Source organism: Theobroma cacao, chromosome 10, assembly GCF_053813885.1.
Source record: "Theobroma cacao isolate CCN51 chromosome 10, ASM5381388v1, whole genome shotgun sequence".
Taxonomy (NCBI): Eukaryota; Viridiplantae; Streptophyta; class Magnoliopsida; order Malvales; family Malvaceae; genus Theobroma; species Theobroma cacao.
In genome coordinates this window covers 27,944,010-27,958,172 of record NC_142648.1, presented here as the reverse complement: position 1 = coordinate 27,958,172, position 14,163 = coordinate 27,944,010, and the positions used below count along the sequence as shown (strand labels likewise).

The window sequence follows — 14,163 nt, the reverse complement described above, 5'->3', positions numbered from 1 at the left end:
TGAATGCACCATGGATAGCTCAGATGTTCTCATCATGGCTCCTTCGTACAAGTAGTACGCTTGAAGGTGGTGGACAGATGGATCTCAAGTTCTCAAACAGATGAGGTTTTGTCTTACATATAACCTCATTTTTGCTTCATCTTTGATTTCACTTTGTTGTTTAGCTAAAAAGTCGCAAAGAAGAACTACCCTGAGTCATAGCTTCAAAGATATAGAGTCATTAGAGAAGATCAGCATCCATCACTAGATCATCATCTTGCAACTACACACTTCACATGATAAACTTGTAAGCTTTGTGCATATGTCAATATATAGTTAGCTTTGTTTGGTCGTTTGCAGATGCATAAATCCTGATAAAACCCCCTGGTTATGGAAGGGTCTGTTAGAATTTTGTCTAAATTTGGCAGGATCAACATTTTACTCATAACATTATGTTAACTTTTACCCACTGAAAGTTATTTAAGGAAAGAGGCTACAGGAGAAGCTAGGTCTATCTTACTTTCTCATATAAAATATATTATATTTAATATATTATAATCAACATATAATTGATTGATTCATTTGTTAAGATGGGTCGTCCTGAAGTAAATGATTTTAAATTCGAATCTTATTACTCCTATGACTGAGAATATTCAAAGTATTTTGGGTTGTCACATATCGATTGAGGCCCACTTATTTGGACTGAATAAAGGCAACACTGTTAGAATTTTTGGAATACCAGGTAGAATCAAAGACAAAGAAGAGAGAAAAGGCTAGTTGAGAGCAAACACAGAACTTAGTATTTACATTCATTAAGTCTGTTAAATAAATTACTGGAGCATATAAGAAAGAAAAGCAAACTAAAGCCTAAAATGGCTGACAGTTTCTGCTAGCTGAACCATGATGTGTACCATTACTTGTCAGAACCTTGTACATGGTAGCGGTCACATAGCATACATGTGTAGAGTACAGAAAGTGCTATAACAGAAAATAAGATAAAGGCAAATACCAAGAAATAAAATAAAACTTAATTCTTATAGTAAGTCATTGCCATTGAAGAGTTAAATGGAGATACATTTCAAATTCAACACACCTCTTTGGAATGTATCTCTCCGATTCCAAGCTTAGTCCTGAGATGTGCAAACCTTTCCTTGCTTAGCCCTTTTGTCAGAATATCTGCTAGCTGTTCATTTGGAGAGCAGTGGAGCATTGAAATTTCTTTCTCTTTAATAGCATCTCAAATGGTATGATATCTGACCCTAGTGTGTTTGGTCTTCCCGTGATGCACTGGATTGTTTGCTATGTCAATATCAGATTGTTTGTCCGCCCAGAGAATAGTTTCCTTTTCTTGTTTAAACCCAATGTTATCAAGGATTTTTCTGAACCACAAGACATGGTTTGTAGCAGCAGTAGCAGCTATGTATTCGGCTTTAGCAGTTGATTGAGCTGCAATATCTGGCTTATTGTAGTTCCAAGTAAAGACCGCAGTCCCAAAGGAGAAACAAAAACCTGTAGTGCCTTGTGGAATTTGACACCCAAATCAGTGCTCTGTTCTTTGTAGAATTTGAGACCAAGTTGAATGTACCTTTGACATATCCCAACACTCTTTTGGCTGCAACAAGATGAAGTTCAGAAGGATCCTTCATAAATCTAGATAAAATGCTAGCAGCATACATAATATCATGGCGAGAAGCAATTAAGTACGATAAACAAGCCACACGACTTCTATAGAGAAAGCCATTTGCACCTCCACTTCCATAATTCTTGTAGAGTTTAATACTAGAAATTAATGAAGTATCTACTGCTTTACAACTTTCCATCTTGAAACGTTTCAGCAACTCCCTTGCGTATTTAGTTTGATGAATGCAAATATACTCTGGTTTTTGGATGAACTCCATCCCCAACAAGAATGTCATCGCACCAATGTATGTCATTTCAAACTCCTGCTTCAGCTGCATATTAAAGTCATTCAAGACATAGTTATCAGTAAGTCATCCACATACAGTAAGACTATCAAGTTTACAAAACAATCAGAGCTTAAAAATAAAAAGTTGGCTAGTTTATGCTTCGATTCAATCCTATGCTTCTCAAGTAGTTGTCAATCCATTCATACTAGTCTTTTGGTGCTTGCTTAAGACCATAAAGTGCTTTAACAAGTCTGCAAACCTTGTTCTCATTGCCTTTTTCTACAAAACCTTCAATTGCTCAGTGAATACATCTTCTGTTATAAAACTATTCAAAAATGCAGATTTCACACCTAAGTGTCAGATCTTCCAATTTCTTTAGCTGCCAAGGCTATTAGAAGTCGAATAGTATCATGCCTAGCCACTGGTGTGGAAGTCTTAGAGGAATCAACTCCATATTCTTGCATATATCCTTTAGCTACCAGTTGTGCCTTGTATTTGTTAATTGTACCATCTGCATTTAGTTTAGTCTTGAAAACCCACATAACTCCTATTACCTTTTGATTTTTTGGTCTGTCATCAAGATGCCAAGTTCGGTTCTAGTTGATCATTTCAATCTCATCAGACATTGCCTTGACCCAATTCTTACTTTTAGCAACATCAGAATAAGAGTTTGGCTCCAACACGACCATATTGCATCTTTGATAAACATAATCTAAGGATCTTGTTCCTCTCACAAGATAGTCATAAACATTATCATCTCCAATCTAGTTCTCCAATTGAGTTTGACCATCACTTACTATGTTCAAGTCTTTCGAGCTCTTAATTGATTTATTATCCCAATTCTATCGATTATATTCATCAAATTTAACATCACGACTAACCAGAATTTTCTTGTTTTTCACAGCATATAATCGACACTCCTTAGAGACCTCACTGTAACTTAGGTTTATAACTACTTGGGACATGGCATCCAACTTCGATCATTTTTCATCAGGTATTTTACATATATAATGCATCCAAAGACCCTTAAATGCAAGACTGATGGTTTCGAACCAAACCATGATTCATAAGGAGTTTTAAAGTTCAAGCTTTTTGTTGGCAAGACGTTCAATAAACGTTCATGAGCATTTCAATACAAAAATTTAACTATTATCAACGAAATAAATTCTGTCGGTAAAATTTTCTGAAAATTACGGACAAAATTAGACTGTAGTAAAAATATCGATGGATTACCAACGGAACAAATTCCGTTTGTATTTTGTTCGTAAAATGATGGTGCGAAGCTTCAGCAGATGGCACCAACCTTATCAACCGCAAGATTTCGTCGACCTTACCTTTGTTGATGGAATTTACCGACCAACATACCGACAGAACAACTTGTTGTTAATGTGGTTGGAAAGTTGATTGAATTACTGACGAAAATGTGGTCTGTAATCGAATTAAAAAAGGTTGCAAGCTTACCGACCATATTACTGACGAAATGTTCTTCAATAAATCTGTCGGCGCGTTCAATTAAAATTGTCGACCCCTTTATTTCCCCCAATTTTTCCCAACTCTTTTTTCCTCTCTCTCATCTCTCTGTCCTTCCTTCCCTTGCGCCTACCGCCTTTCTGCCCCTTTACCCATTCGACCCAGCCCCTTCAGTCGTTTGACCAATCACCTTCGGCCATTCGGTCGTGCCCCTTCTCACATAGCTACTACTATACTTGATGGTGCCGATCGAATTCCTTCTCCTTGTGTAGTTGCTACCGTTCATTTATGAGGAAGCTCTAGCAATCGGATTTCATCGGTTTTGCTACCTATTTTGCTCTAGTCGGTGGTACTCAAGGCTGCCGATCGAATCCTCTCCTTGCAAAGTTACTACGGTTCATTTTTGGTGAAGCTCCTGTCGTTGAATTTCACCAATTTCGCTGTCCATTTTGCTCCAGCCTGTTGTTAGATTTTCGCCGTGCAATTGTACGTATCGCAACAAGTAATATAGAGGTAAATAGAGTGTCGAATCTTATAGGAAATTACACTAACTTGAGTAAAATATTAAAATTAACATAACTTAGTCTTATTCAAATAATTGGGTTAAAGTGATTAATTAAAAAAAAAAGTAAAACTAAATAATAACAAAATTAAATCTAAAAAAGCTAATGGATAAAACTTTATTAAAAAAATTCAATTAATAAAAATTTAGGATTATGATATTTCTCAACACTTCATTTGAATAATCTTTTTCTCTCTAAACTTACTTGAATAGATTGAGTTATTAATCTAGAGTGCCAATTTATTTATAAGTCTCTATTGAGGTTCTTATAAAAATATCTCTCATAATTAATTTACTATATGTCTATGTAAATTCAATTGAAGATAGATTTATTAAGTTTTTGTTCTAATCTTGGCTACATGCGACACATAGGTATATGTTTATCCTATATGCAAATCAAATCACCTAATCAACTAAGTAAATTTGAGCACATGCTATTCCATTTATGGCCTAATCTAAACTCCCTTCGTCAAGTTATATTTAGATATCCAAAAAAATCTAATTGGTGATCAAGAATTAAAATCATTAAACACGAAATTGCAACAAGCAACTCATACCCATTGAAAATAAGCAAAAGAGAGATAAGGTATTCAAATTACACGTTGAGTTTAATCATAATCCTAAAAAAAGTAAATTAGTTCATATATTAACTGAAAACATCATTAAAAGAAAATTAACTATTAATCCAAGTCAAAGAAAGTAAGAGAAAAACAAAAGTAGAGAGAGAAACTAAGAATTGAAGTTTTTGAATCTCAACTCTTTTGGAATTCCCTTGCTTTCTTGTTTTATTTTTGGCTCTTTTTCTTCAGAATAGCTGCTCTTTATCTCCTCTTGAAAACCTTTGAAAAAGGCCCTTTAAATACTTTTGTTTGGTATTGTGTGTGTAATCTGTTTCTTGAGATGTATTATGTTTAGTATTATGTGTATAATATGTTAATATTGTAGGTGTAATCTGTTGGATTTTGCCTTTGCTGCTAGTATGTAAGGTTTAATTAATTTAGTAAATATAGTAAAATTTATAATTATTTAAATTAATTAAGATTATATTAAATTAATGAAATAATTTAACTAATTATCATATGCAAATAATGTTTTAGTAATTAAGCAAATAAGCAATTTAGTAATATTCTTAAAATTATAAAATCTTTAGATTAGTGAAGGTGTTAATGAGTTAATAATAGTATATAATATGTTAGGGTTTGAAAATTAATTAAGGTTTAATGGAATTAATTACATAATTAACTAATTAAAAGGAATCATGTATTAATAATTAATCAATTTATTAAATTATTAAATTTAGTAAAATTATTTAATTTTTAAATTAATTGAGGTTTCATTAAATTAATTAAATAATTTGATTACTAGAATTGAAAAAATGTTTTAGTTATTAGGCAATAAATTAAATTAGTAATATTATATAATTTGTAAAATATCTAAATTAATTATTAAGTTGCTAGTTATGAGTAATGTAATGTGTTATAAGTAATTAAGCAATTAATTAAATTAGTAATATTATTTAATTTAAAAAATATTTAAATGAATTATTAATGTGCTAGTTATGAGTAATATAATGTGTTATAAGTAATTAAGTAATTAATTAAATTAATAATAGTATATAACATTTTATTCATTTTAAGTAATTAATAATATTATAGAATCAATTAATTATAATATTTAAGTTAGTTTTTGTGTTCAATTGATTTTTGTGTTAACATTTGATATCGGATGACATCATATGCCTGTTATAATTTTTCTTCTTAGAATGGAACAAGATCGGATTTAGATGTATTCTTGAATGGATTCAAGTGGATTTGTTAGGATAGAATTTTTGAATGGTGTAGATGAATTTTTTTCATTTGCGTTCAATCAACCAAGATTCGTGATTGAGAATAAGATCAGATGTCCTTGCTCTCGGTGTATGAATAACAAGTTCTTGGTTGCTGATAAGGTTTGGAAACTCTTGTTTCGTAAAGGGTTTACTGGCACATACTCAATATGGGATGTACATGGCGAATCCTTCCATGCCAGCCAATCATTGGGACATTTTGTTGGTGAGTAGAACGAACTAGTTAATGAAGTTAAAGTAGGAAATCCACATGCTGAAATGGCTACGGATACTTTACAATCGGAGTTTTAGTTCAATGATGAGACCTGAGATGAACTGGTTATTTTTGAAGATCCAAGTCCGAATGTTTTATCTTTCTTCTCGTTGTTAAATAATGTCGATGTAGCTTTATGGGTCGTATGTGGTAAGCACACAAAATTGTTAGCTATGTCCCAATTACTGCATGTGAACTCAATAGTTAAATGAATGAGGCATGCTTTAAAAGTCTGATGCATCTACTAAAGGAGATGTTGCCATCTGATGAATCATTATCGAAAAACTTTTATAGAATGAAGACACAGTTAAAGGAACTTGGGCTCTGTTATCAGAAAATTCATGTATGTAAGAATAATTGTATGTTGTTTTATAATGAATATTCTGAGTTGTCTTATTGTCCATGTTGTGGTCATCTTCGGTATAAACCAGATAAATCATCGAGAGGAAGGGAGAAAAAAATTCATTTTAAGATGTTATGATAATTTCCACTAACATCGAGATTGTAGAGGCTATATATGTAAGGCAAAACTACAGAACACATGACATGGCATGCCACACACCAATCTAATGATGTGGAGTGCTTAGGTATCTTGTTGATGGTAAGGCTTGGCAACATTTTAGTCGCACCCATCAGTATTTTGCCTTCGAGTCTCGCAATGTCAAACTCGATTTATGTTTAGATGGTTTTAGTCCATTTGAGCTTATAACAAAATCGTATTTTGTTTGGTCGATAATGCTCATTGTTTATAACTTACCTCCATTGATGTGCATGAAGCAATCGTACATTTTTCTTAGCATGGTCAACTCGAGAAGACAAGTCCCAGATAGAACATTGATGTGTTCCTTCGACCTTTGATTAATGAATTAAAAGTTTTGTGGGATGAAAGGATGGTCATTGACGATGCCTTTACTAAGCATAATTTTATTCGACGAGCAGCACTTTTATGGATCATTAATGACTTCTCTATATATGGTACGTTGTCTGGGTAGAGCACTCATGGACATTTATTATGTCTATATTGCATGGAACATGGAAAGAGTTTCATCATAGAGTACGAGAGGAAGCCTTGTTTTTCTTATTGTCATTGGTAATTTTTGCCGATGGATCATCCTTTTTGTCACAGAAAAGATAAATTTAAGAAACGTGTTAAACGAAACCCTCCAATTTGTTGGTTATCTAGTGTCGAGATCTTGAAACGATTTGAGTTAATTCCAAATATCACATGTGGTACAAAGGTGGGTGACCAGAAGTTACTAAGTTTCAATCAAACCCATAATTGGACAAAAAAGAGTATATTTTGGGAGTTACCGTATTAGTAGACGAATCTCATTTGTTACAATTTAGATGTGATGCATATTGAGTGTAACATATTTGAAAATATATTCAACACGATGATTGATGTTCTGGGAAAGATGAAAGACAATATCAATGCTCGTCATGATTTGGAGGTATGTTGCAAGTGTTCGGAATTGCACTTAATTGAAAATAATGGTAGACTTTTTAAATTGAAAGTCTCATATACTTTGACTAAGGAGCAACGGAAAGTTATGTATGGTTAGGTGAAATAGTTAAGATTACCAGATGGTTCACCTTTAACATAACAAACTATAGGAATTAACAGGATTGTAAATTTTTTGGGATGAAAAATCATGATTGTCATGTTTTCCTACAACAATTGCTCTCAATTGCCTTGTGTGATATAACCCATTATGCTATTTGTAGTGCAATTGTTGAGATCTCACATTTCATTCGCGATGTATGTGCAAGCGAACTGCATCTTGAGCATATCAATGCATGGGAAGGGAAAATCGTGAAAACCATTTTGCAAATTAGAAAAGATTTTCCCTTTGGTTTTTTTTTTTTTGACTCAATGGAGCATTTGTCGATCCACTTACCATACGAAGCTAAGGTTAGAGGACTGATCCATTATTGATGGATGTTGTTAATGTGTTTTTATGATTACAGAAAGAGGAAAAGCAACACCAATTGACATTCTCCAAGCTCTTTGAATGCACTTATAAGCGACAGAAGGGTACTAGAGAATTTGTGGACAACAAGTCCATGGCTGTATGTGTAAGTAATACGTGTGTTTATATATATTCGATATATATATATATATATATATATATATATATGTTGTTTACCGATTAAATTACTTAATCATTGTAATTGCTTTTCTTTTTGTAGGAATCATACACTTTGGCAATATCGCAAAAGTATAGTGTGGAGCCTTCGAGCCAGCCCAAGTTTGATCTAGAGGTTTGGATTGAGGCCATTAGAGGGCCCACCGATAGATTTGACACCAAAGTTTTCATTTCAAGACTTCTAGTTGCAACCGCGACGTCCTAGTCTACTTGTGGCCCTAACGATGCACCACCTCTTCTACGAATTTGAGCTCGAGGGATATCGATTATTGCTTACCGATGTTAAGACCTTGATGACGGGTTTCAACACACTTAATCACTTGTTGATGGAGATAATTAGATCAAAGAGATCACAGCCTAAGCTAGATGCCTCCGGGGTTCCTTATCATGGTAGTCAGATTCGTAGCCTCCACCATAGCAGAAGTAGCAGCCACCCCACCCTTTCAGTGAGATTTGTATTTATATTAAATGTTTACATTTGAATTATTATCAGATGTTTACATTGGAACTTTTTTTTATTAATAATGATTTGTATTAGATTTTCATATTTTTTATATGCATATATATATAAATATATGTTTACTATATGTTTACTTTATCGATAACAACATCATATAATAATTTTATTATGGACAAGACAAAATTTAATTCTTTAAAAAAAGCTAGCTCTACAAGTATTTCTGACAGATTTCATCCGTTAACTATGAAATTCATTAGTTATCTATAGAATCATCGATGGAGTTCATATGAAATATCTATGAAATACTGATGAAATTATTGTCATTGTCGATAGATACTGATTGCTAGCTTCATAGTCAACTTCATCAGTAATCGTCTACAAAACTATCGATGGGATGAAATTCCATCAATAATGTTACCAACGAAATTTGCTAATTGATTTTAATCGATACTGATGGCTACCTTGTCGATGGACTCGAATCTTTACTATCAGTATGGTTGACTAAAATTTTGATTGTTAATGTATTGACAGATTGCTATTGTCAATGACAACACTTTCAATTGACTACCATTGGAATTTTTTGTTGATATTTTCATAAAAAATGTAAAATACTAACGAAAAATTTCGTCGGTAATACCTTGTTTTTGGAAAATTCTATTGCTATTTTCATCAAAAATGTAAAATACTAACGAAAAATTTCGTCGGTAATACCTTGTTTTTTGTAGTGTTTATAGCTTCAGTCCATAAGTTATTGGGTAACTTTTTTTTGAAATGGGAGATATCAAGCCATTTCTAAGATTGTTCAATTCTTATGCTCACTAACCCCATTCTGTTGGGGGGTTGTATGGCACTATTAGCTGACATTTAATGCCATTACATGACATGAAATTATCAAACTCCTTTGACACAAATTTTGCGCCATTATCAATCCTTAAAATTTTTATTTGCAAACCAGATTTCTTCTCAACAGCAAACTTGAAGACAAGAGACTTAGCATAAACATCAAATTTGTTTATAAGAAAAAATACCAAACAGTACCTGGTAAGATCCTTAATGAAGATAAGATAATATCGACTCCCATTTAACGATTTAGTGTTCATCGATCTTGTAACATCTGAGTGTATAAGATTTAGTTTAAAACCTTTAACTTTTATATGAGGATAGTTGGGTAAATTCGTAGATGGGCTTTTAACATTTATTCTGCATGATGTTGTTTATTGGATATAGTCCCTTCCATGTATTCATCTATCCTTTGTGGCAACCATTTTGGTTGGCTGTCACTATTAAAGTAAAAATTTTCTAAATCTGGAAAGGGTCAAAATATTTTATTTTTATATAATGATTTAGTAGGAATAAAAATATAGTGGTATTGATTACTTTGTTATTGAAATGGATTAGAATGAATTTTCCATAATGTTAGAAGTATGTTTGATATGGTAAATGAGAGCTCAAAATTGAATTTTAGTCAAACTTTTTCGATTTTGTTCTTGAATCCAAAATTTAGATTTGATTCTTTTGAAATTTGATTTTTTTGATATTTTTATTGAATTCAAATAGGGGTTATTTACTTATTTACATTAAATATCTTAAGTAAATAGAGAGTAAAAAAGGAAAAAAGTAAAAATGAGGACATTTACTTGAATGGTATGAAATGTAAATAAGCTTAATAGGCTTTTCTAGACATCTTGGAACCAAGGTATCGAGACCTATCCAAGCAATATCGAGTCCTTGATACCCAGAGAGAAATCTCAATACCTTCATGTAAAGTATTGAGACTTGAGTCAAGAAACCTCCAAAGCAAAACTATTTTCCAAAAGTATCGAGACCTGAGCATCAAACTTAAAAAAATAACAGGTTGAACTTGTCATTTCACCCCTAAACTATAAATATGTCACAAATTCCGTTCCTTAATCATTTTTCTTGAATACTCAACCACCATCCACCATTTTCTTAGCTCTCTCAACTTTCTCCACACTCTCCAAGCTTCAAATTCATTTTTCTTGAAAAACAAAATGGTTTCTAGCCTTTAAATTGGTTTTCGACATTGTGGAGGTAAGAAAGTTATTTCCAACATCAAATGTTTATGGGTTTTCATTTTAAGGTTTTCTTAAATCTTAAAAATATGATTTTTATATCTAATGTTAGGTTTCATGCATTTTTCAACTTTGAAAGCTCATCAAGATAAAGTTGTCAGTACCTAAAAAATAGGTTTGGAAGGGTAGATCTTTAGTTTAAGTATGAACAACAAGTTTGATGGAGATTTAGACTAGTTGGTTGAAGATTTATGTTCAAGATTATGCTTAGAATGAGATTTTAAGATGCTAGGAATGGTATTGATGCTTATTTAATTGTTGTTAGGCACGGTAGAAAAAGTTGTATTTGGAGAAGCCGAGTAGTCATCGAAAGTTGAGAAAAAGTTTGAGATGCTCCAAAAAGGTGAATGGATACACCTTTTTAAAGTATTTTATATGGCAAAGTTAAGCATGGTTTATCAACTTGATTGTCTCACATGATTTGTATGCTATATTGATTTGATTAAATCAAATTGGATGAGAATAAATGTTTTTAATGAAGTTTTCAATCTACTATGTAGTAATTAACCCTACTATATATTAGTTTTCAACAAAAGGGGTAAGCCCTTTGAAATGTTTTCATTCAAAAGTTCCTTTGTGAAATGTATGAAGCATGATTGGTGCCTATTAGATAAATGCCTTGGTAGTTGATGTAATACCCAGCTAATATGCATGAAAGTGTTTGCTAGAATTGCCCATTAAATATAGAATGTGAGAGTGAATGAGTAAGTCTCCACCATTGAGGATTATTCGTTGATGTATAGATGCCCACCAAAAAATCCATTGGATGAATAATTTGATGTGAATTGTGGAATACGAATGTTATACTATGTATAAAATCCTTGCTCATGAATATTGATTATTGCCCAACGTGGGGATAAGAATACCACTTGATTATTACCCATCGTGGGGGTAAGAATACCCCTTGATTATCGCCCATCATTGGGGTAATAATACCACATGAATAGAGTCCACTATAGGGGTAAGAATACCATATGAATAAAGTCCACTATAGGGGTAAGAATACCATATGAATAGAGCTCACTGTGGGGGTAAGAATACCACCTTTATATTGTGAAATGTAAATGCATAAATGTTTGATGATGTTGATGATTGTTTAACTTAGTGTTTGTGGTATGTATGGGTGACTTGGTGTAATGAATACAATGATCAAATGATACTTTCAAATCTTCAAAGAAGGAGGTAACTCTTGATGACCCGGTTGTGAGTATGTATGCTATTGCTACTCACAGTGAATTTATTAATTAGTACCCATGAAGGGAATTCTCTGGTTTTTCCTTGCAAACATTGATATTTAGAACTATCAATGTTTATCAAATTCTTATGAATCATGAATTTCACATGTCTTTATGGAAAATGTTTGAAATGAGAATTATTGACATTTGAAAGGATTATGATGAAGTTTATGAAATTCATGTTGTTTTTGTAAAGTATGGTTTATTGCAAAAACTCTTCTCCTTGGCTTATCCCTTTCCTTGTATCTATTTATGGAGTTTTTGTGACTCACTCATTATTTTTTCTAATTTTTGTTTTACAGAGCGGTAGCTCGCTTGGGTAGGTGCCTTGTGGAAGAGTAGTCTAACTCATATTTGGTACGTGTGGTCAAGCCTTCCTTCCAACCTTTCATTGTCACTACATTCCGTAGTGTGTTGGGTCGAGTCTTACGTTGTTTATGATATGTCCACCACTTGGTTATGTAAATAAATGTTAATGCTCTCATGTTTGTTTATCATTGTGAATATTGTGTTGAGCCTCAAAAATGGATGCATATGGCTGTTGAGCCTATGGTAAAAGGACAATAGGTGATATAGGCACGGAATGTGTGCCGGACCATGGATGGTATATGTGTGATGTGAATATTGGTATGAAATGAGATAGAAAACACACATTATGTCGAGAAGTTCCATAATGGTGTGGTGATGTCTATTTATTTGTGAATAAAATTGTGTATGAGTGCAATGGATGACAAGCCCATACATTATTGGTTAAGGCTTGCTTGGGTTTAGTAAGGTACACCGATGTAAGACCTCACGTCGGTCATGGGCCCCCAGAAACGGGGTCTGACATTAAGTCTCTCATTGGCTCTTGACAGACTTTGTTTAGGAAAAGAAGTCTTGTTCTGTTTTCCCAGTTGACATATACCACATACACGATCAATATGTTAATACTTGGAAGCCCTTCCACCATCTACGATGAGGCCATTAACGTTAAAGGATTGTAATTAATATGCCTAAGAAACTTATGCCATAGTTCAGCATCGGTGGAAGTATACTAAAAAACTTGATGTTTATTCTTCATAAAATCAAGAGGAAAACATTTGTTCCTCATCATAACAATGATAACATCTTTACCAAGTAGATCAAATAATTATCTTCTAATAATTGCCCAACACTTAACAAATAGCAACAGATTTGTGGAGAATAAAACACATGAGAGATTGACTTCATAATTGCTTGTGCTTGAACCCTAATTATTCCTTTACCTTGAATCTTCAAGTACTTACCATCTCCAATCTCCATCTTTGTTCTAAAGCTTCTATCAATTTTCATGAAATTTTCAATATTCCTTATGATGTGGTTTGAACAACCACTATCAATTAACCACTTAGAATTTCTTTCCACTATATCTAGACTCTTGACCAAAAAAAGAGTTTCATCATCTATCTCTTTCTCTTCAACTGTTGCTGCCTTCTAATGTCAATTTTCTTTGGCCTTAGAAACCTTTTCAATGTGCCTCATCTGATTGCATGATCAGCATCTGACATCTAATTTGTACCAGCAAAATTGTGCCTTATAGCCCTTTTTTGTTATTGGGCTTGTAAGGCATTCACCAACTCGGTAACTGTGAGTCGTGAAAGATCTTTTGAGTCAGATAGATCCTCTTCAAGTAACCTTAACTGGTTAACATGGTTCATGATTTTATCATAATACTCTTTAATTGCCTCATCCTCTTTCATTATAAGGATCTTGGATTCTCTGTGCAAGTTGAGAGCCTGCATTTACTGAGTCCTTTCACTCCTGTAGAACTCATTTTTCAATCGATCCTAAGCTTCTTTTTGGCTCTCACTTGTCATAATCCTACTAAAAATTGCATCAGAAACACCACAACGAATACAAGATTACTATGTTGTTTGAGTTGAGCTATTGTAGGATTAGCACGCCACATCACTGGTGGCTCTCCACCCACCTCCACAATCTCCCACAGATCAAATGCAGGAAGATACACCTTCATCTTCACGGCCCAAATTGCGTAGTTGTCTCTTGAGAATATCGGAGGTGTTGTTGCATTAAAGCTAGGTGATGCCATATCAAAGATAATAAGATTTTCAGGTGAGGTTTTCCAGATAGGAAGAACAGAGAAAAAATGATGATAAACAGGGACTATCTGATGAAGAAAAAAAATAAAGAATGATTTTTTTTGTGCCACAGAAGTACCTTAAGATCCTC

At 33.1% G+C, this 14,163-nt stretch overlaps 1 protein-coding gene and 1 long non-coding RNA gene across 6 annotated transcripts; one reads left to right on the top strand and one right to left on the bottom strand.

Moving 5' to 3' along the window:
* Positions 1-756: 756 nt before the first annotated feature.
* LOC18587403 (uncharacterized) lies at positions 757-3,857 on the bottom strand. 5 transcript variants are annotated; one of them, XM_088810448.1, is made up of 4 exons: positions 3,348-3,857; positions 3,120-3,220; positions 1,684-1,931; positions 757-1,591 (listed from the first exon to the last, which is right to left on the bottom strand). In XM_088810448.1, exons 1-4 carry the CDS (start codon positions 3,352-3,354, stop codon positions 1,396-1,398), a joined length of 552 nt encoding a protein of 183 aa, XP_088666574.1. In that variant the 5' UTR covers positions 3,355-3,857; the 3' UTR covers positions 757-1,395. The 5 variants fall into 5 exon arrangements, 1 of the variants encoding a protein (XP_088666574.1); XR_016028779.1 differs by having other exon boundaries at positions 870-1,931; positions 3,190-3,220; positions 3,348-3,486; XR_016028780.1 differs by having other exon boundaries at positions 1,727-3,486.
* Positions 3,743-8,609, top strand: LOC148760574 (uncharacterized). Its single transcript, XR_016028781.1, has 3 exons — positions 3,743-3,869; positions 7,986-8,093; positions 8,208-8,609. It is a non-coding gene; the product is annotated as an uncharacterized LOC148760574 (long non-coding RNA).
* The last annotated feature ends 5,554 nt before the right edge of the window (positions 8,610-14,163 follow it).